Source organism: Pelecanus crispus, chromosome 5 (genome assembly GCF_030463565.1).
Source record: "Pelecanus crispus isolate bPelCri1 chromosome 5, bPelCri1.pri, whole genome shotgun sequence".
NCBI lineage: Eukaryota > Metazoa > Chordata > Aves > Pelecaniformes > Pelecanidae > Pelecanus > Pelecanus crispus.
The window spans coordinates 23,758,232-23,781,901 of NC_134647.1; the positions used below are offsets into that span (position 1 = coordinate 23,758,232).

A 23,670-nucleotide genomic window follows, 5' to 3' on the forward strand; every position below is an offset into this window, starting at 1 on the left:
CAGATTAATTTGTTAGTCTTTTTAACCCTGGTTATTTACTTTTTATTTGAGCTGACTAGGAACAGATACACTATCAGCTGCAGTCTCTTAGTATCAAGGGCAGTAACTAGTATCTCCAAGCAGCAACTTCTTAAAATACACAAATTAAATGTCAAGATCACACCTGTCTGTACCTTGAATTATACCATTTCCGTCTGCAGGAAAATACGTCACTTGAAAAATGGAGAATTCTTTGATAGTTCTCAATTCTTATGTTTAAATGACAAAAAATTTCAACATTGTCAATATGTGAAATGGGATCAGTAAGTTCTGACAGTTGCTCTCAGGATCTAGCATTCGGGGGGGGGGGGGGGGGGGGGGCAGGGAGGATTTTTTTCTGTTTGTTTTTAGACATGTCTTCAAATTACCAAAGGCTGGAAAAAGCTTTTCTTGTCAGCTAAAGACTGTTATATGAAAAATGAAATGATCTCTAACTAAAGGAGAGGCTCCTAAACCAATGTGAATCAAGAAAAGTTCAGTAGGTATCACTGACATTACACGAGTAGGAAACCTATATAAGGACTCCTCTAGATCAGGAAAACAGAAGGAGCATTGCATAAACACAGAACGGGCCTTTCTCTGGTGACTTTACCAAAAATAAATTGGGCAACTGTACGACATCTTCATAGGCAGTGGTACACATTTCCCTAACATCAGCAAGTCCTCAGTGAGAATATAGCTGCTGAATAAACTGAGTGTCTTTTTATGCTGTTATTTGAATAGAACTCACACAGACAATATCTGAGAATTTATGTAAAAGACTGATTGAAATGTTAAACTTACAGCTGTGGTAAATTGGGTCTAACAAAGGGATCGTTTTCTGCCCCATTCACAGCTTTATTTTTCCTCTGCTTGGGTTCAGAATTGGCAGATGGTGCCTGAGAATTATTTGTAGTTGGAGGCTTTCGCTTGGCCAGGAGCTTTCTTTGCCTTTCAATGTCTTCCCTTTGTTGATTCACCCATTCTTGCTGCCTGTAAACCCCAAAAAAAGCTTTATTAAAGTTTCATAATTTTGCATTTTTTAAAAAACTATCTTTTTAACTGATAAAGCATTAAGAAATTTTTAGAAAACTTACTGTACATGTGAAAATGTTTCCTAGGAAAAAGAACACCAATGTTCTTCATGAGGTGGAAAAATTTTGCTAAAGTTTTGGCACAATTTACTTTTGAAATAAGTGGTGGGGTGTTTTTTTTTGTTTTGGTGTTCTTTTGTTTTGTTTTTGAAAGTGTTAGACATGATTTCTGCACTAGAAAAAGAAAAAAAGAAAGGTATCTGAGCTGGTGGATACCTTATTTTATACCATCAAAAGAAATGTAACAGAGCAATAGAGAGTACTTAATTTTTTTATAGGCCAAATACTGAATTTGATCTGACCATTTGCAAATAAATCATCAGTTTGGTTGTATGGCAAAAAATTACAGCTTTTATGCAAAATACACATACAGATTGTTTTTAAGATTGTCTTAAAAAACCAATGCCCTAGGCAACCGCATAATGCTAAGACTACATATCACCCTTCAAAAACCAAAATCTTGGTGAATTACTTTTTTAAAAAATACATATATATATATATATTTATCCCCAAAGATTGATTCAGACTCATTACCAAAGAACACCTTTTAATGCATTGCATAATTATTTTACCACCATCTCTGATGGTCTCCCAGAGCCCTTTTCCTTGGCCCCATCTCTGCTGAAATACCTGCTGCAGCAGCCCTTTCCCAGGTGGCTGCTTTCCCCCATCCACTTGCACTAGATCCTACCTGAGGCTACCAGATTTGTCACTCCTCCTTCATGGCACTGAGGAGCTGGATGCCTGAAAAAGCTGCTACAGTGGTGGATGTGCAGGCAGCACGTATGCGACCAATAAGAAGTTCACAGACCTCATCTGCCGCAATGATCACCAGTGATACAAGGTTAGATGCTTGAAATATCACTGATTTAGTTTTATAGCTCTTTCTACCAGCTGAACTGAATAATTATGTGCTGCTCATTAAGTACATTCGTGCTTTTCTAAGGGTAGTTAAAATCAAGTGAAACCAAACTGTCTTTCAAAGACACCCAGCCTTAGTATTCTCTCAGCTGATTAAGGGAGTTCTGTACTGTATTCTCAGTCTTCAAAAGGCAAAGCAAAATACAACGTATGAAAAGCTGCTCCAATCCTAGAACCTTAGTAATAAAAAAATCCACTAGAGGGAACTAACAATTAGCGGGAATTTTAAGAACATAGCATTGACTAACTTCACAAGATTTTGAAATGCAAAGCCATCTGTCCACTGTTCAGTAAATGAAGCACCATGACGAACTGTTGTAAAATGCCCCAGGCGTAATCTGTCTTGCATGCTCTTCTCTCTGCTTGCCAGCTTTTCCTGTGTGCTCTACAAAAACAAAAAAATATTCATATTTAGTAATACTAAAGTGTTCAGAAAGTCAGTAAAACACTCAATTTTTTTTTCCTCCAACAACTTTCTAAGGGAGGGATAAAAGGAGAGTAGATTAAAATACCTTTTATTACTTTACTCCATTTATTCTAATTTCTGCAGAACTCAAACACTGCAGTTGTCAGAACTGGTAGTAATGACAATTTGTGCACAAAAAAAAATTTGAGTTTGATTCAGTTTTTCCTATAAAGTTCACTGTTCATAATCAACAAAACATTTTATTTATAAATACAGCAAAACCAATAGAGTATCAGCATCATACAAGCACATAATTCAGATTATGTCTGTACATGTCTTTTATACTAAATGAGCCTGCTTAGGTATCAGAAAGAGTGCACTTACTATACTTAGCCTGGAAATTCCCTTGCCAGAGCAACTACGTTACTACTTGTACCAAACCGACTGAGCTCAGGGATCTCTGCATGGGAATGCACTGCAGGTAGACTTAACTGCAATCAGATATTCACTTGCAGTAATAGAGGCAGATGCCCTACTCGGAGCCAGCCACTGCCACCACAAGCATCCTTAGGACGTGATAAATGACTGAGTTTGCCTAGTGTGCTTCAGCACAAGAAGAGCGAGCACTGTGAACACCACTGAGGGACAGAAACTTCTATAATTGTTACAAATGCTTGCTTGTTAAGAAATGCCTATGGCCCAAAATCACACACACACGCGCGCACAAAAGTGAGAAGTTGACAATATTGTGCGAACAGACTGGACCTGCTCTAGACTGAAGAGGAGGCCTGCAAGGTCCTTTCACAAAAAATGGCCTATGTGATACTGTCAAGTCTGAAAGTGCCCACCTAGCATCATGCTGAACAGATCTGATGCATCTTTTCCCTGCATTCCCCTCACGCTGGAACTTAGAAAGGACTGCAATTATTTCTTTATGGCATGCTAACACAGAAACTCTCTAATCCTCTAATGGATCAGCTTCTGCCCGTGTATCTAACAGCAGCATCTAGCAGCTAGTGTTAAGGAACAGACTTGGCTCTTTACCTTAATCTTCTTTGTATCTTAACTTGTAATAAGCTGATTTTCTATTCACTTTTTGTTAATTTTTTTTTTTTAAATAAGGCTATTTTAAAGAAGAGGAGGAGAAACAAGGTATCCTTGTCTTTTAAGAAATTGCTGCTAGTTTAAATATAACGGGCATTGAACTTGAAATAAATATTCCTTTCATAGTAGTATGAAAGTAAATAGTCACCTTCATTTCCTTGTTTCCATTAATTCTGAGCTAACACAGCATTTTCTCATTTTAATCAAAAATTATCTCAGCCACTGAAGTGTCTCACAAAGAGATTTTATCCGTCTCCTCTCCGCAACAGATTATGTTCAGGAATTTTTTCATCCACTGTAGTCTTATTCTTAGTTTGTCCAGAAAATCAGCCACATCCTAAATTCTTATCTCTTATGCCTCGCTATAGCCAAATTACTTATGATGGGAAAACTCCCCTCAAATTAAAAAAGGCACGTTTTCCACAATCTGAAAAAGGCTCAACATTTTGTTTTGCCTATTCAGGCTTACAAAAACACTTACTGCCAGATAGAGACCATGCATATGAAGTTTCAGTGTCAGAGACTAATGTGAAAAAGTGAAAATGAAGGAATCGTAATGGAGTTCTACAGCACCCTCACAGTTTTTATCATAAACATTTTAAAAGCAGTAAACTTACCTTTTCAATTAGAAGCTTCTTGCTCATTGAAATACACTTGTTTAACCTTTCTTTGTATTTTTCAAGTAGCTTTTGTTGTTCATCTATTTGTCTTCTGAGATCACAGTTAGCCTAACAAATATATACAAAATATGAAAAGATACATCGAAACACTATTTTTTTAATCAGCTGTCACAGAAAATAAAGCTATTTACCTTCACATGACTAAAGTAAGGAACATGCATAAACATATATATATAGGCAAAAATCTCATTTCACAGATCTATCCCGATCTGTAGAAGGATGTCTTGCTTGATTTTTTATTTCCTTTACACTGAGCTGCATTCTGTATTACAGAGCATTCAACATATAAATAATACATAAAAGCATTGTACTGATCACTTTTCCAGTCCTCCAGTGTTAAACTGAAAGTTTAATTTTAGCTCCGGAGCCTTTATATCTGTTTGCTGAAGTCATGTGAAATCCTAATGTTTTTAATTTAAAAGGAAACAAAAATTCATAATGATAAAAGTTTCAGTTATCTGAGCAGAAAGTTTAACAAGTTCCCTACGTTCCAATTATATTTAACTTATTACCTTAAAAAACCCACAACAATATTATTTTGTTTAAAACTCAATGATCTTTTTTTTTAAAAAAAGGTTAGGTTTGCCTATCCCATACTGGTGAACATGTGCTAGAACAGTCTACATGTACAATTTTATAATGCATGATTGCACAGGTTAATATGTATTTGTCCACATATAAACACTAATCAGACTATGACTTGTGAATACGGTTTTTTTTTGTTTCATATTTCGTATTTCTATATATCACCTCTCCAACACTTCATTCAAGAGCACAAGCATTAAGATTTTTTTTTCTGAAAACAGGTCTTAGATCACAGTATAGCACAGGTTTCTTATTAAAAGTAGTTACTTATTGCCCGTAATAATTTCTGTCACAATCACCACTGTTCTGAAACTGCCAACAGTTCTCCCACTGATAACTGCTATTCACAATTAGAACAACAAAAAAACACCTGTTATGCGAAATTATATTACGAACTTAAGGAATTAACCGCGTGCAAAACACCATCAGCTTTCTCTGTACCTTCAGAAAGCCTATAAACATATTTAATCATTAGCAAGTTGTGGCACAGAAGCAGAAAAAAAACCCTCATGCATTTCATTTTATAGACTTCTCGGATTTTCAGAAAAAAAAATTTACAAAAATTAAGCACTTGTTTCACCTTTTAATTTAGGTAACTCCAGGGTAATTTTTAAAAACAAGGATTATTCAAATATTGAAAGTATTTGCCTCAGATTCACTGCCTGTTGTTCTGAATAAGTATCTTTACTCCATGTCTAGCACTTACCCTGAGTAAGTCATCTATACGACCTTCTTTCTTTTCCAAGTCTTGATTTTTATTACTTTCTAGTGCAGCTAATTTCAGCATTGTGAGATCAGTCTAAAAAGAACATTTTGAAATATTTATCCTTTCCTTCAACAATTACAGCATTAATTTTCTCATGTTTGTTAGGCAGAGAAATAAAATACTTTAAAACATTCAACAAGACCAGCACATCTTATTTTCATGTGTTTTAAAAGTGACATGGAAGGTTCTTATTCAAAACTGCTTTCCCTCTTCATGAGGACAACTGTGAACAGTTGGGACAAACTACTAACAGTGTTAAAAAATTTCAGCACTAACTGAAAAGTTATTGTTCACAAAAAAGCATATAAAAACACGGCAAGAATGTAAATGTCAGCTAATTACTTTAAATTGTCTGTATTTGGTTAACAGGTGAAGTAACCTTGTTCTGACTAATGTGTGAAAGATATAACAGATCACGTCAGAAATGGCAGAGAGGATAAAACAGTTGCTTTTGGCTTTTGAAAGTCATGACAGAACTATATCTTGATCATTTTGATTACCATCTCATTTTTCTTCTTCAGTGTCACATTTTAAATGCAGTATGACAACAGCAGCTGTCACTTCAAATACTGCCTGAAAGAGCAGCCTCTACTTCTAAGATCACACAACAGCTAAAATCTTGAGCAAAAGCCTACCAACGACGTGGTCATTTAACTACTCATGAAATGCAATGCTGGAAGCAGAGCAAGTGCAGAAACTAATCAGAGAGATTTAAATTATGAGCTGCTCAACTTAAAAGAAAAACGCTTTGGCAGATTGTAAAAAGCCAAGCTTTTGAAAGCCCTTAAGAGTTTAGAAGAAGTTGAAAGACAATGAAATAAACATATCTTATCAGTTTTTTTTCCTACAGTCTGAAATTATATAGGATAACTCTACTGAAAAATAGTTACCTGAGTAATTTTGAAAGATAACTGCTTTGGTTGCGTGATAGGGTGGTCCCCGAAAGCTAATGAAGTAGGAGAAGGACTATTCTGTCGAACCTGGAATGCATGAACAAAGGATTTTAGATAGAACTGTAGTACTCAATTATGAACATAGCCTTGTTTACAACTCTTGGTAGGAAAATAATTTAGACTAGAGAAATAAAGTAGCTTTATTACAGAAGATACTACTTGGAGCACTGTATTGAGAGCTATCGCTATGCTGTTATATATCACTTGCAGTTTAGAAAGGATGCAATATATTCTCTGAGAAAACTAAGACTGTCACTTTTGGGAAACAGACTGAAAGATTAAGACAGTACAAGACTGACATAAGGTGATGTCAGTGTTACACAGAGTTATTTTTCTGATTCTAAAGGTTTCACAACTCAAAAATACAGTAATGTGAGTTATTTTTGGAGTGGTTATTGCCCATGGAAGAACCAGGAAGGGGAAGCTAGTGCAGATCAGAACACAAATCCCATCACTGAAACTTCCCAAAACCCACTGGATTGTGTGAATGAGATCATTTTCAAGCCAAATTCCACAATCTGTATTACACGGCATACTGTTAGCAAGAATAAAAGGATGCCTGAAGTTGGAAGTACATGGAATAAAAGCTGAGGTTGACCAGCAGAGAAAAGAAATCCTTTTCGTATCTGGCAGAATCTGTTCGTCCATTTAGAATCACATGTGGGTATGCTTAACACTGAAATTGTGCATATGAGGAGGAAAAAAATTAATTAGCATGACCAACAAAGAGAATTTTGAAAGGATAAAGGCAAATTAGGTGTCAATTATTTACAAAGTTATGATTTATCAAAACCTGAGCTTTTAAAGTCCCGACTTAGTGGTTCAGTTTCCTCATAAGTAAGAAAAATCCTCCACTTTTTTTCTGTGAGTCTTGTGAATAGATGTCATTAGAACATGTGAACATTTAGTCAACATTTTACATAATTACTCTGTATTTAAAAATTATATTTTAGAAAAAAAATCCCAGCGTTAACAGAAAATTTCAGTTTTAATATTTAACTTGATCCTTTTTTTTTTTCCTTGCTGTTGAAAGAATGAATTCCTTCACAGGATTCCCTCCTTTGAAAACTCTTCCCTTGAATACAGATTCTTTTCAACTATGCTACTTTTAGACTATGAAAGTATCTCCAGCAGTTATGAAGTTCACAAACTTACAGAAGAAGGAGCGGAATGTGAATTCTGAGGAGATCGGATTGCAGGAGGTACGCCTCGCACTGGACTAGAGCCGTTTCCACCTTGGTACTGAAGAGAAGATATGGCCCACCAATTAGTCATTCTTCTTATCAAAATACATTATACAACTACGGAATGATACAGCTCATCTGTACACAGAATTTGTAAATTAGGTTGTATTACTTGTATTAGTGCAGCCTAGACATTTAAAGAAAAGCATGAAAGAAAACATTTTTTGTAGTTTAGCTCAGGCTGCACCAAGAGACCACTGCATCTCTACTTCAAGGCTTAATACTCATAAACTTACATAAAGGAAAAAAAAAAGTATCCTCTCAAGAGGCCTGTCCATTACAAGCAAAAATTTTGTAACAACCAAAAAAGGTAAAAGTATATTTTAAAGCTAAATTAAATTTTACAAACACACAAAGACCTTACCTCAAAATAGTCACTAATCTTGTGACCACGCCCCCCAATATTCTTTCCTGAAACAAACACATTAATACATTAGAATTGATTAAATAAATTACTATGATGTATCTTACATTTTTACCTATACAGTAATTACAGCAAAATCTTACCACTTGTTAATTGGTTTTCCTTGATGTGCTAATATGTGATGTTCCTATGTAGATAATTAAGGGACTGGCCACAACAAAGAGATGTGCATATTCCATTCATTGACAAATCAGAAATTAAGTCATGCTTCAATTTCTAAACCAGATTAGCGCAGACTTAGCAGCAAGCCTAGACTTCTAGGTAACGGGAAACTCATCTCTCATCCTACAGATGAAACCTTTAGTGCCGAAGTCCTTCCCCTTTTCAAGCACTATCTCAAAGTTTACCCACTTCCAAAATATCAAATTAACCATGTCTGTTAACATTATATGCTCCAGGTGAGTTATTGTGTCCAAATGTTCAGCCCAAGAACCTCCTGAAGTGCCGATAACAGTGCGGGCATGGAGGATGACAAGCATTTCCATTCCTCCCATTTCCATTCCTCCCAATCTGATTATGAATCGACTAACTCACAGCGTTAACTACGAAGATAAATAGAATAGAATAGAATGAGAGAGTAGAATTTCTTTTATCTTAATCAGTGTTGAGACTTCAGGAGCACCAATGTGAATTAATCTTTCTTCAATGTGAGGACCTGACCCATATGTAGCATTCCAGAGATCGCACCAACGCCTTACCCAATAGCATAAATGCTTTATTCTGTTTGGCCCTAAAATGACTGGTAAATCTTAAGACTGTGTTTGTCTCTTGTGCAGGTCAGACATCTTGAAAATGGACCACTGTTAAAAGCTTTTCCTTTATAGAAAAAAATACTTGCAATAAATTAGGAGATCATTACCCATAGGTCCAAAAATGTAATTTTGGACTTTTTAGCAAAGACTTTCAAGCTTTTCTATTGCTTCAGCCCTGAAGAATTCTTTCTAGTCCAATATGCCTCTGTATTAGCAATGCTGCATAGCTTTGTGTCACTAAGAAATACCACGAAGAAACAGAAACATTTGGCAGCCCTTTTTGTGTCAAGACTTTTACCAGAAATATTTAGGTAAAATAATTCAAAGACCTAGAAGAGCACACAGCTAACTCCTCCAGTAGTTGCCCAGTTAGTGTACATATCACTGCTACTGTCCTCTAGCCAGTTCTTTACCTACTCTGTAATTCTGCTACCGAGTTCTGTCTTCATGCTTAATTCTCATATATCACTTTATCAAATTAAAATTTGCTTTCATCCAGATAAATGAGACAGACTTCATGCCTTTTCAGTATAGAAAAATCTATTCTATGTCATGTTACAGAACTCTACACTGAAGAAATACATCAAATTATTCTGACGCAGCCAATTATGAATAGATTTACACCGATTGTATCCCACTTTCCAATTACCTCCATGTTCTAAACAATACTTTCCTTCAATATTTATGGATTATTTTGCATATTACAAAGTCAAAATCCGAGGTATGCAATATACAAGAGACGGATCTCTTGTTCCTTTTTTCAATAGAATAGCAGTATTTGCTGTGCTTCAACTGTACTGTACCACTCCAATATGCTGCAGTTTCCTAGGCCAGTTCCTTGAGAATACTGCAGTGCAGACTATTCGGCTTCACTGCTCCTGACAGTAAAATAGTGATTATGAGACATTATAATCATGTTGTCTATGCCAAAAGGTTCCTAAAATTTCTATCACCTCTAATTTCAACTCTCATTGGTAGCAGGAAGGATAGGCTACTACAACAATGGAAACAGCAAATTTAATTTAAGTTCTTTGAAGAAAGCAGGTCTCTATGAAGCAACACTTACAAAGACATTAATTTTAGTCAAACTACATAATTCTTCTACTAATAGCATGTTGCACTTCCAGCTATGGAGCCCATTGATACGTATCTGAAGTGACATTTTCTAGCTCAGTTAGAAACAAAAAAAAAGCTCATACAGATGTTATCAAAAGTATTTCCTCTCCCCTTTTGATGATTTTTTTGTCTTGAGGTTAAACTCCCACCATTCCTCCCACAGAAGTCACATTAAAGAGAGGAACAACAAAAACTATGCTTTGTAAATAATAAATTGGAAATCGGTCTCCTCCTGATTTCCCTATCCCTCTAGACAACTACACTGTACAATAGAAAAGGAAGAATAAAATTCAGTTTTTAAATATACCTGAAAAACAAGCAATCAGATATTATAATCTGTAATCCCTTTTCCCCCTTACCTACTGGAAAGAAATACAAACCACAAGGGTATTTTACATGAGGAGAGCTGCTACAATTCTTAAAAAGTACACAGAGTTGTATCATAGCTGCAAGTTACACATGCAGCAGCACATGAATGGGCAATTACCAGCCCAGTACAGGTTTTACTTGCCTGTCCCTTCCAGTGACAAATGGGGGGGAAGGATACGTAATTTATCATCCAAACCCCAACACCTGTCTTATGCAAGCAAAAATACAGAATTTTTAAGGCTAACAATCAGAACTTTGTGCATTATAATTTGATTAAATACATGCAATAGCTATCTAATTTATTTACATTTTAGTTTACCTTGGCTACTTTCACTCTGAGTGTCTGCTTTTCTTTTTCTTCCTCTGGAAGGTTCTGACTGTTTCTTCTCTGGAGTCTACAAACAACAAAAAGAACATGATCCAACAGCATCTCTATTTATTTATATTATTGCTATATATTATTGTGAAATAAATTTAAATCCTTGTTCATAAAACATGATTTCACAATTCAGCAGGGATGTAATTTCAGTTCTTAGTTAAAGTAGGTAATATGATCCTTGGTCAATCAGATAAACATAAGCTAGAAAAGATATTTAAGAAAGTGAGAAATAATTCTTAAATTATTTCCCAAAAGGCTATTCTACATATTAATTGTCAAGCAATTATACATCTTCATCCATTCTGGGGTTTATGAACACCCAATTTGGTTTCACTTATGGCTATATTTTACCAAGATCTTCAGATGATAGTTGTGGGTGTTTTAAAGCTTAATACTTAATGAAATAAACTGATTCTTGATAGCATTTTCTACATGTTGCCACAGTATAAACACAAAGTTCTAGTGCTTCAACAGGAAGCCAATAATGTTACTCATTTTTGGAAGTGCAGAAGTCGCCTCCGAACTAATATAAACTGTGGATTTCTAGAATCTGCTTAGGATTTCAAAAAGAGAGCAATGAATATCTATCCACTTGGAAGGTGTCATCGTCCCCTCCCCATCATATCTGTATCTCAAGAAAGTCAAAGAAAAACATCAATGATAAGTGAAAAAATACAGATCTGTTGATCTGTTAAAATTTTATTCCAGAAATATTATATATAGTTGCCTAGAAACTACAATCAGCATGTACAACACAGATAACAAGAAAGGGCTGTGATCGGAAGTATCTCTAAATTATATTTGCTCTCCCTTGATCTGAGGATACAAACCAGTTAATCTCCCCAGTGTAAGTTAAATTCTACAAGCTGCTTTGGTTGAAGGAAAAGATACTGCAGCTGTGTGTGTATTCAGCCTCCAAGCAGCCTCATGCCAGTAACTGGAGAAAGCACAGAAGCCATTACATGAACTCTGTTTTGCAGTCAAGAAATCAATGGTCCCTAATATCTCAGACTAAATTTGAGATCAGTGATAAGATGCTTCATTTTTTTATGATAACATAATTTTGTGATTTCACTGTATTTGTCACTCTGTGCTCAAAGTATTCTTTCTTAATACAGTAAATGATATCAAAATTCAAATTTCGACCCATCACTAAAAGCATTTCAAGTATGTTTCAGTTCCAAAATCTTCATATGGATATTTTCAAATATAAGTTTACTACAAATATCCTAAAATACTTATTTTGGCAAAGAACTACTTTAAGTTACCTGTGATCTGTAGAAAATTATCAGTCTATAAAAGAACAGTCAGGACAGGAAAGGTCTCTCTTATCTATACCATATATATTTTTTTAGAAGTTTTAGCTCTGTTGATACCTTCATAAAAACACCTTTGGAAGTTTTACAGTTGTAACTGTTGTATTATAAGGCTACAAATTAAGTTCAAATTACATACATTTTATTTTAAATAAACTCTTCTAAAAAAAATCTGCATCTTTTACAGTGGTATTGTACATTCGCAAACTGTGCAATACAGACTCCTGGAAATGAAGTTATATTAAGACTATATGATTCTAAAAACAGAAAGCATAGCTTAGAAGTATTACTTGAATAATTTGCAGTTACTGCCAGGTAAATAGGCAACATTAAGCTATCTTTCACACAACTAGATTGAAACTATTTAACCAAACATCTTCATGTTATTCTTATTTTCCAGCTTTCAGTTTTGCAGTTATCATTCTAATGTAGTCAGTTTTACCTATTGTATCAAGCAAAAAAAAAAAAAAGCTGTTTAAAAGCTAATTGATGACTAACCGTTTAAGATTTTCCCCATCAAAATTAGTTTCCAACTGCAGTGACTGGTCTTGTATTTAAAAACCAGACATTTAAAGATGTTTATAGTTTTAAAACTGAAACTCAAATAATTAATAAATGTCTATTTCCTTAAGCTCTTCTGATTTCTTTCAGCATTTAATTTAACCTTCCAAACAAAAAAGTATTAGCACACTAATGAGGTTATTAATGAGGTTACCCAACAAGGTCATGTTCACCTTTTCTAAGTACAATATTCACATGGCAAGGTACAGCGTACATCAATCACTAAAAAATGTTCTCCAAAATCCTTTCTAATGAATGGAACCATACAAATTACAAGAAACCGAAGATTAATGGGCTGAGGAGTATCCCTCTGATAAACAAAGACTGAAGCTACTTTCACTCACTTCAGGCGGCTTTACATACAGCCAAGATTTAGATTAAAATCCCACTGTTTCATAAGCAAGACAAAATAGTTTTGAAGTTGTCCAAAGGTAGATTGTAAAGCTATGTTAAAGTTACCCACAGCCTGGCGTATTAGCAGAGCTTCATACATCATGGTCTTGATCCTAGTTTACCCCTCAGTTTTAATGTGCTGCCCCTGAGCCTTCTATTCACATTTATAGTTTTAAATCTTGGCTTTTCACATCCTCTTTCATAAAAGAAACATTTCTAAGTACCAAATCTAAACTAGTTAATCTCCTTTAAAAAAAAAAATACTCAGATAAGTATTTTTATATATTTTATGTATAGATAAATATTTTCTACCCTTATTGTAGAACTGGTAACAGCATAACTCAGGAAGTTATTTTTGTAGATGAAAAAAAATTAAAATAATGTGTAATAAAATCAAATATCTTATTTTTTTGTCTCTCAACACTTAAATCTCCTTTATGCTTAGTAGTTACTATTTTGTTTAGTTGTTAATATTTTTCATATGAACAATGAGTTGATAGTTTTCCACAATTATTTTCTTCTAAATCCTACCTTCCCCTCAAAGCTTTACAACTACAGCAAACAAATACAGCAATGCTGTTTTCTTCTGCAACACATTATGAATTCCAATTAGATCAAACCTTTAGTTACTTCTGAAATTACATTTATAATGAGGGTTCTGTATTATTGGGAACTGCAGCAACTAAACGGCTACAAGCAAGCAGAGCAAAACATTTAAATAACTAATCAAACTGGACAAATCAAGCCACAGACAAAACTGTCCTCCTTTAAATAATTCATATCTACAGAGAATAGAAAATACTAGCTATAAATAAAAGAATGCATCTGTAACCAAAACAAGGAGGAGTAATCTACTTTAATAAGGAATGGTGGGGAAGACCAAAATATTGGAAAACTACCAGAAGCACTTATTCACAACCTCAGGTAGCCAATTTAGGATTTATCTTGACTACAAGTAGCTAATAGAGACTCAAATTAAGACCTATGTAGCACAGCAACCAAGCATTTAATAAAATAAAAATAACGTATACATTTTAAAAGAAACTGGAATATGTGTCTGAATATTAAGATCAAACATCCGGCTAATGTTTATCGCTCACAATCCTGAACTGAATCCAGAATAAAGCCTGGTTTCAAGTTATTTGGCAGATCAAAGTTTACCTCTGTGAAGTAACTCAATTAAAACTATTATTCAGATAAGTTGCCCCTCTTCATACATCTATCAGACAGAAAAAAAAAGACTACAGTTCTAATAGTTATGTTTTCTGCAATCCCGTGTACAAAAGTAAAAAGGAAAAAATTCACACCAGAAAAAACGAAAGGGGGGGATGGGGGGGGTGAGAAGCCTGCTTTGTTTTGAAAACTATGTGTGAAAAACTTACTTTCTTTTAATGTGCCACTTAGTGATGAAAGCACAGAATGATGACATGAATGTACCATCACAATTTCATCAGAAACTGACATTCTTGCTAGAAATTAATTTCAGTGATTCTGAGATTTGCATGTCTACTTTTTTTCCTCCCAAAATCTATTGTAATACAACAGTTCTCTCTACATCAAATTATGGCACTGCTTCCCATATGAATAAGTCTTTGTATTTCTACACTAGCATGCACAAGAGAAATTCCCTATTATTATGAAACCTTCATTGTCACGCCATTAAAAAAAAAAAACCAAACCACCACATAAAAAAATCCCACAACCTGTATGCAATATTAAGAACTAAAGTGTACTGTTTCTAGGATTACAGGACATAAGTAACCAGATGTTATTTTAAGAACAAAACTCTAAAAGCTTATTAACATATTTGGTATCACAATTATAATTTAATTTAAGTGAACACAACTGACAACTTCTGAAAATGGGTCAAGAAATACTTCATTACTCAATGTCATTAAGACGTGTCTTTCAGAAAACACAGAAGAAACCTGGAGCACTGTGCACTGGAGATCTGTGCAGGGACTTTTCAGGAAAAAAAAAATCTATTTCTATTTTAGAATCCAAGTTTTAGAACATTTTTTAAAAAAATAATACATTATCCCTATGCAGAAGCATGGCTTGAGGTAAAAACACTGTGCAGAGACTGAAGATATACGTTGAACTTTCAAACTTACATGCCTTGGAAAAACCTCGCCTCCATATCTCACGTATCCAACTGTAAAAGAATATTTTTCTACACCAAAAAGTTATTACACGTATAGTCAGTGTTCTGAGATTACTCAGCTACTCAGAGACACATTTTTCTGTCAAAGAATTGCAATAATGCATCGTAACCTTCAGGCTACTGCAGCACATTTCCATTCCCACATCTACATCAGACCTGCATCACTGCAACACTGCCCAAAGTATTTCTAGGAAAAGCCATGAAGAAAAATCAACAGGCAGACAGACTCTTCTCATGAAGAAAATAGCCTAAATGCAATTGAAAGGAAAATCCAGCTGGGAAAGGCAAGGGGAAAAAAAACCATAGCAGAGCCTTTTTCAAAGAGGAAAACATTAAATCACACATACAGAACATTTATTTATAAGGTTATCAGTCTTGGGAACCAACTAAATTCACTTGCTGGTCAGGCCAGTATAAAAGCAAACATCAGACAGTATCTCGTAGTGACTGAGTGAATGAACAATTAGGCCCCAAAATAAAGCTTTAACATGTGAAAATAACATTGAAAGCACATTCCAAACAACTCTCCCTCTGGCATGACATACTGAAACACAGGTCCTAGCCTGGGCTAGAAATACGCTCTTGCTTACAATGGGTATAATCTTATCAATGCAATCTGTGACGTACATAGGCAAAACTGTCAGAGGGACTCACTGACCCCAAAATAGGTAAATTGCAAGAGCTGCATTAGTGCAACTATGTCAATGCTGGTTGTTAATAGGAAAATCTTCTACTCCAGGGAAGTCTGCACTCTGCACATTAAAACCTATTAAGAGTGTGAATCCTTTTTTGGATTATGAAGTGGTAGTAGGTAAGAAAATACACAGTGACAACTGCAGCTTTTACAAACGCAGATGATAGCTACTGTCTGGCCTTGGAGTAAATCTATATTTTTAAACAAAACAGCAAACTAGTTTCTAGAGTATTTTCAAAGATGTAGCCAAAGACTAGTCAAAGTTTATCTGTGCTGACAAAAACCTTATTAAACAAAAGACAGCAAACTATTTAAGCACTTTCAGCTCCAAAAGCTCTATGTATCCTCACAGCATGACTACATAGATAATAAAGAAGCAGAAGCAGCTAGTTTCATGACCAAAAATCTAAAGAAACTTTTATAAAGTCATGTCTCCTCCTCCCAGAGATGGTATCTTCTAGTATTGTATGCTTCTCCCTATCTAGCTGTGTATTTTGCATTTTACTTTAAAAGTTTCTACATAAAATAAGGCATCAAAGTGCAATATAAAATTATGAGTTGTTAGCATTAAAATTTTGAGGTAATAATGAATCTGCTCCATATACTTACCTCTGATTCTTTATCGCTTAAAGATCCCAAGCTTCCGAAACTGTGATTTGAACTTTCGTTATTTGTTGAGGCCTACCAAGACAAATAAAATACTAAACATTATATACAGATTTATAAAACAACTAATCCCGTATTATCACTCACAGTTATAACAAGTAACAATAATAAAATTTAATGCTTGCAAGGACAAATTGATTAACTATAGAGCACTTGTGACTTGCAAGGCGAATAAGAAGTTTGACAAGTGGATGTTTTGACAGGGCACAGTAAATTCTGCATTTTGATTGCTTTTAAGCCAAGTAAAACCCTAGAACATTCAAAAATGTTTCAGTCTTATTTGGGAATACCAAAACATCCAATGAAAAACCCAACCAAATGATTCCAGAGAATGGGCTTAAAAAGCCAATATTGCTGAAAATGCTGGAGACTACCAAAAATTTTAGTTTTTCAAAGAAAAAGAGGGTTTATTTTTCTCCAAGACAGATACTAGGCTACTGCAAAGATTTTTTTTTTTAATCCATTCAGTAACAGAAAACTGCAACCTATTGACATTATTCTACATTCTTAAAAGAAACTACTTCCCCCAAAGTAACAAATTTAGACCACGGGGTGGGGGGGTGGGGGGAAGGGGGGAAGGATAAAAACATTAAAACTGTGAAATAGTCTCAAGTTACAATATATATTTAGGAATTTTCTAAGGCTGATTTATTCAGAGATCTTTTGAACACAGAACGGCAACAAGGACATTTTATTGAAAGAGTCTGTTCCACGTTCTCATAACAAAAAATGCCAACGTCAGTTGAGCTTCTTTTTATTAAAAGAAAAGAAGAAATCTTATACTGCTGGATTATTCTCTTCCATATAGGAAAGCAGAACAAATACTTAACAACTAGTTCCAAGGCAAACCCTTAGCTTGCTTCAAAGCACTAAATTCCAGCACTGCATCAGTTTGCAGGACAATACTGATCTGTGACACCTTCTGAATAACTAGATCATCTCTGAATCATAATTTCTGGAGAAATGTTAACTAAATCCACAAAATGTCCACGTGTTCCCGCCCTCCCCCCCAGTAGCCTCTAGTACAGAAATGCCTGTATATAGTTCCTGCTTGCAATCTCCCAGTATTTGGTCATTGGAGTCAGCTAAGACAATAATCTCAGTAAGCTATATTCATATTTCCACCCTTGCTTACTGAAAAGGCTTGAAGATGATGGGCTTTCTTCCCCCCAGCAATTCCAAAACTCTTCAGCAAAACAGTAGATAAGGGTAGGCTTTCAAAATAGTAGCCCCAATAAAAAAGAGTCCATCTCAATTTAATTACTAGAAGAATAACCTAGAATGTTTCCAAATATAACCAGTAAGTGCAGCTGCAACCTCTGTATTGTCTGCTAGGTTAGGAAAATGAGAACTGTGGATGAGAAATGTGTGGATTTGGGTATGTACGTGGAGAGGAAGTTTTCTCTTTTTTGCCTTCAAAGTGAAAACAGACCAATGGAGATCATATTCATACGTCACATTTTCCCAGTTACCTCTGCACATCAGATCAAAAAGTTTAATCAGGTTATTTAATAAAAATCAGAAAAGCGCCTCTCAACATCCCCCACCAAGACTAAAGACTATATTTAAAAAAAAAAAAAAAAAAGCAAAACCAAACTCCAAACAACACATTCCAAACACAGCCCACATCAGCTACTATACTTCATGTTATCTGCTTGGATACACTGAATGGTCAGAAATAAAAGAAATATAAACAAAACTGATATAATTGTCATTTTACTGATGGTGGGATAAATCACAGGACTAGATATTGGTATTCCCCTCTACTGCCCTGCCTCCCAAAACCAAACAAAAAGTAAGCAGGAAGAAGAAGAGATATTGAACTGTATACTGAAGATAATTTGTGGAATATTTCTGGTCAAAGGAAAGAAGAACAGTGTCGTAGGTGAGGATCTGCATCAATCAGAAGACAGTGCTAGTAGTATCTTCTGCAGACAACTCTCAAAGCATTTGGTAGCATTTAAAAAAAAAACCCAAACCAAAAACAAAACAAAAAAACCCAAAAGCTTTATTCAGCTATCCATTTGGAAAACTAACTGGATGAGATACAATTATCTGTTCAAACAGATCTTGGAATGTGTCAGGGACAAGAAATTTATGTTTTACATGGTGAAGTGAAAAAGGAAATTAGCCGTTTTAAATGTCTTTTTTTTTTCCTGGCTAATTCGGGTGAACAAACTAAGACCCTGAAAGTGGAATGTAATTTGGGTAAAAGTGAAATCAGCTGAACAATAGACAACAAAAAGACTTGAACAGATTTATGGAAATGGTAAGCAGCGGTTCACAGGGGATCAAAGTTTAAAGAAAAGGAACCCCAAGAAACTTGATAATTACTTTTAAAGAAAATGTATTACACACACAGCAGTAGACAGATTCTGAGGAGGAAAGACTGGCAATAAGGCAAGGGACCAACAGAGCTGTATCAAAAACTAAGGGTTTATAAATACACTAAAAGTTAAATGAAGTTAAAAGAAGGTACAGATCTAGTCATGAAAAAGGACAAGCAGTCATCTGCATTATGAGCAATTACCTGAGCAATTATAATGAGCTAATAAATTAGAGGACTAAGTAGTACCAGAGAATCCAAGGAAGACAGAAACAAAGATGGGCCAGAATTACTGGGTTTGTCTCTATCTAATTTTAGTCATAAGATATTGCAAGTATACATTTTTGCAGTCATAATTAGAAGGTGACGAACTAAAAGGAGAAAACAACAGTGCATCAACCACACTGTGTCAATCCAACCTGATTCCTTCCCCTGACCATTTAACTCACTTCCTGGTTAAGATGGTAGTAACAGAAGTGATATGTCACCTTTTTTACAGCTTTATGACAGTTGCCTTCATGTCACTCTCAAAAACAAATTAAGAAGATATGATGCAAGATCACTATGCACTGATTTCAATTCTTTATAGTTTGTTAATAGTCATCAATACATCACAGGTCTCCAGAAATTTCATCAACATCTGCTATCGGGTAGTATTTTGTTCTGTAATCTAGAGTCGTAATTAAGATGTGGTACAGGAAGTGAAAAACACTAACCAAGTTTGTGTAAAATACTTAAAATATGAGGGCACTGCAAACACTTTGGAAACAGAATTCAGAAGTATTTTGATCATGGGGGAAACATGCCTAAAAAATCAGTATATCTTTTTAACATCAATTAGTTAAGTATTACTCTTGGTGAAGAACATTCAAATGCACAAATACAAAATGGAGTACTTCTGGCTCGGCAACAGTATTGCAGAAATCAGTCTTGGAAGTTGAAGCTAGTAACAGAATTTTTAATAAAGGCAAATTTATTTTGCAGATGTATCAACTGAAGGGTAACATATGACGTATGGAAGGTAATTAAGCCCTGCTATTCAATGTTCATACGTTTTTTTCCTCAAGTATTGCATCTTGGTTTACGTACTAACAGACAGGCTGCAGAAAGTCTACAATGGAAGTAGGTAAAATTGATATAAATGTCTGGAAAAGTTGAAAGAATTTGGCTTTGTTCTTCTAGATGTATTAGTCGTCAAACAAGTTTAATCTTAAAAACAGAGGTCACACCAGATTCCCTGTGTCTATTTCAAGCCAAACTGTAAGTAGTTGGCCATCTGCAGAAGGGGCAACACTTAAATACTGGGAAAAACTTCCATCTCTGATCACATGTGCTCTGATCACTAGAGCGAGCAAAACCACAAAAGAGCCTGTATAAGCCCATTCTTTGGTGGTTTTAAGAAAAATTCAATGTCCATATGTCATAGGTAGGATTGGGTATCCTGAACCTATGTCAAAGCAAATTAACAGACTAACAAGGATTTTCCTGAGAGCCTCTTCCAACCTAGTACTTCTGCAAGTAAATCACATGGGCAATATACAAGTGAGACAGTGTGAAATAAATTAGTATTTCAAAGATGGTAGATCTGGACGACTGCTCTTAGAACTTACTTTAGCTCCAACACTGCAACTTCCAGTACTCCCAGTGCTGCCACTTACTACTCCTGTAAATCTTGCCTCCAACAATTCTTGTCTTCTGGGGTCCAGGCTATGAAGCTCATCCATTGCTCCTAAAAAAGATAAATAAATTCATCATATTCCCTAATATTTGCAATGGAATATTTTACAAACAAGCCAAACATACCTCTGGCCTATGCAAAGAAAGGATTTATACCCTCGACTTGACAATGATTCACCATCTGTTACCTAATAACAAATGCACTCAATGAATTCCGGAAATTTTGGGGAAAGTTCCGTGTATCAGAAGAGCCTTGTTAATTTTGGTGAAAACTAGGACCTGTTAGAGGCGTGTAAGAGACATGGAGTCTGCAGCGTGTGATACGCCAACCAGGAAATTATTTATAGATTAAAAACTAGCTGACAGGAGCAAAATACTTGCCAGCATAAAACCTCTCAGTTCTGCAATCCCCTTGTTTTCTGTATTATTTAAATTGTTTAGGCTATCAACATATCGATGTCCAAGACAAACAAGTAAGAACCATAGGAAAAAAAGGAAAATCAGAAGGTAGGTCATAGTCTCCAACACGTGCAAGGGAATGCAGGGTTACATGGAGGTTTGAAGGGCAGAGAAGCAAGGAGCGGGATCAGCAATACGAAAGGAGCCAAGAGTAACAGAGACCCTTGCACAGGTGGTGCCTCCGACAGAGGCCTGCAAAATGGGGTAAAGCAGTGCTGCTGGCATCGACAGGGAAAGTAAGGTGGAAGGAAATGGAGGAACAAAAGGAGTTTCTGATGAGCTCAGCCTACATGAGTAGGCTGCAACATGATGTGCAGCTTTCTAATTTGTATTTAAATCACTCACGGCTGTTTAACGAGTCTAAGATCATCTAGACAAATAGTCTTCCATATTTACACAAACTGCATTCTTTGTTTTTATCTTTTCAACTACTTGAACATTCAGTTTATCTTCAGTTGGAAACATTTCAGTTGCTTTATTTTAAATAAGATATTTAATGCCAAAGTCTTTATGCACTATTTTAATAGCATATCCCTCAAGTACCATATAAAGTGATACAGTCTCACTTTTTTCAACTAAGACACAACTTACCAAGTTTGTGCTTTTCAGTCCCACAGGACAGCACACCAGTTCAGAAAGAACTGCAAGTAATTAGCTATGTATGTTCAAATGGTACTATGAAAAAAAGCTTTTGAAATTGCCTTTTCATGAAAACTACAGTTTGCAAAGTGTAAGTGTTCCTATTAACTTCTACCCATCAGCTAAGCATCCTGACCAGGGCGTCAGCATAGCTTTCCTCACCTAAGACACGAGACACTTTCTTACACAACTCTCAGGTATCTCACAAACGTTTAACATTCAAGAACTAGAGAGAACTTGCTGTGCCACACATTTTGGCTACTCCTGGCCATGCAGCTAACCTTTCTGGCAGGGAAAGGACAGGCTCTGCTATTTGGCTAAGTCAAATTGCCCTTTTTCCTGTGGGAAGGCAGATGACAGCGAGTATGGTGTCAGTGCTCCTTTACTGCAGAGCCCGGTACCCAGACCTTCTCTAATGGAAGAAAACCACACCAAGAGAAAAATGGTCGGGAAGGAGATATTCAGGAAGTGTGTTGTTGGCAGAGCCGCCTTCTGAAAAATCAAACCACAAGTCACAGGTTGAGGATACCGCGTTTTGTTTCTGGAGGTGGGGGAGCTTACCCAAACGCAGGCACATACGGAGCTGGAAGTCTCTTTTCCAGCAATGCTGGGGAATTACCCAGTTTAAAACTGCAGCTGGCTTATCACAGGCAGTTGTACTGCCACTTCTGAACTTACCTAGTAAAAATTCCTCCAATTTCTACGTATTTTAGACTGTAAGCTCTCTAAAGACTATTTTACTATGTGTATGCACAGTGCAGAACAATCAGGAATCCTCTTTAAACTCTTGCTTCCTAAAATGTGCTTGTGTACTGCTTCCAGGAGTTTCAAAAACAAACTGTACAATTCTTGTATGCACAAAAAAATATTTCTCACATTTACACATTGTGTAATAAGGCTTTTTTTTAAAAAAAAAAAAAAAAAAAAAAGCAGATGTGTACAGCATACCTTTCCTAGTATGCATGTGATCTATACCTTAATGGGAAAGTATTGCTCCGAAAGAGCATAAGAAACTAATCATACCAGATTTGTCAGGCGAATTTAAATGATTATTGTTTTGCTTCATAACAGTAAAAGTGTTTAAGTGTATGCCACTCTGAAATAACCAATTCAATTTACCAAAGTAACCCATCTAATGAAGCAGGACTAGCAATATTTTGATTTACTAGCCTACTTGATAGTCACTGCCAACAGAAGTTCAGAGCTTACTTAAAATTACTGACATAATTCTAGCAATTACAAACCATGCGTATATTACAGAAACAGATACTACCACACCCTACATTGTTTATTTTACGAAATATGGGAAAGCAATAATCATTGTGGATAGCTAAGGCTCAAAGTGCTGCAGAGTAAAATTGCTACTGGAGGTCTCATGTACTGTATCTACACACTAATGCACTAAATAGATCAGCACCCATGGGTTACCTTACCAGTCAGAATGGGAATTCAGCAGGTAGAGGGGTAGTCCACAGCACAGATGAAATACAATCCTTCATTTTTTTTCTGCTCAGATTTTAGAGACTACACACACTAATGAATGCACTGTATTGTCTTCATTATTTCTGCTGGAGTCATTTTTTGTTGTTGTGTTTGGGGTTTTTGTTTTGGTTTGTTTTTGTTGTTATTGTTAAATATCCAGAACCAAAAAGCAACACACAATTAACATGTACACTCCACCATCCTTGTGATCTAAAGGACAAGACAGAAAAGCTGGATTCAAACCTTCTTTCAACACAGAGCAAGTCCTAGGAAGATCTATTAAACTGTCTTCCTCATTCATGCTGTAATTTAAAATACACCATTCACTCCCAGACACACAGCTGTTTTTTCAAGAACACACAGTTCTGTACAATTCTTCAGTTCTCAGCACAAGTTACCTACTTTTAAAGGTACCATAAGCATTAAGACACTTCGCGTAAGGGACAAAAAAAATTTTTTTTTTTTTTTTTTTTAAACACCAG

The 23,670-nt window shown here is 35.5% G+C and overlaps 1 protein-coding gene across 1 annotated transcript in view; it reads right to left on the reverse strand.

The window, feature by feature from the left end:
- TLK1 (tousled like kinase 1) overlaps positions 1–23,670 on the reverse strand; it is a 70,143-nt gene that overhangs the window by 23,772 nt on the left and 22,701 nt on the right. The window contains exons 2-11 of the mRNA XM_075710088.1: positions 20,542–20,660; positions 16,549–16,620; positions 10,752–10,827; positions 8,136–8,182; positions 7,683–7,769; positions 6,465–6,554; positions 5,515–5,607; positions 4,161–4,271; positions 2,282–2,418; positions 823–1,011 (exon numbers count right to left, since the gene is read on the reverse strand). Coding sequence (XP_075566203.1) covers positions 823–1,011; positions 2,282–2,418; positions 4,161–4,271; positions 5,515–5,607; positions 6,465–6,554; positions 7,683–7,769; positions 8,136–8,182; positions 10,752–10,827; positions 16,549–16,620; positions 20,542–20,660 — 1,021 coding nt within the window. The remainder of the gene's footprint in view (positions 1–822; positions 1,012–2,281; positions 2,419–4,160; positions 4,272–5,514; positions 5,608–6,464; positions 6,555–7,682; positions 7,770–8,135; positions 8,183–10,751; positions 10,828–16,548; positions 16,621–20,541; positions 20,661–23,670) is intronic.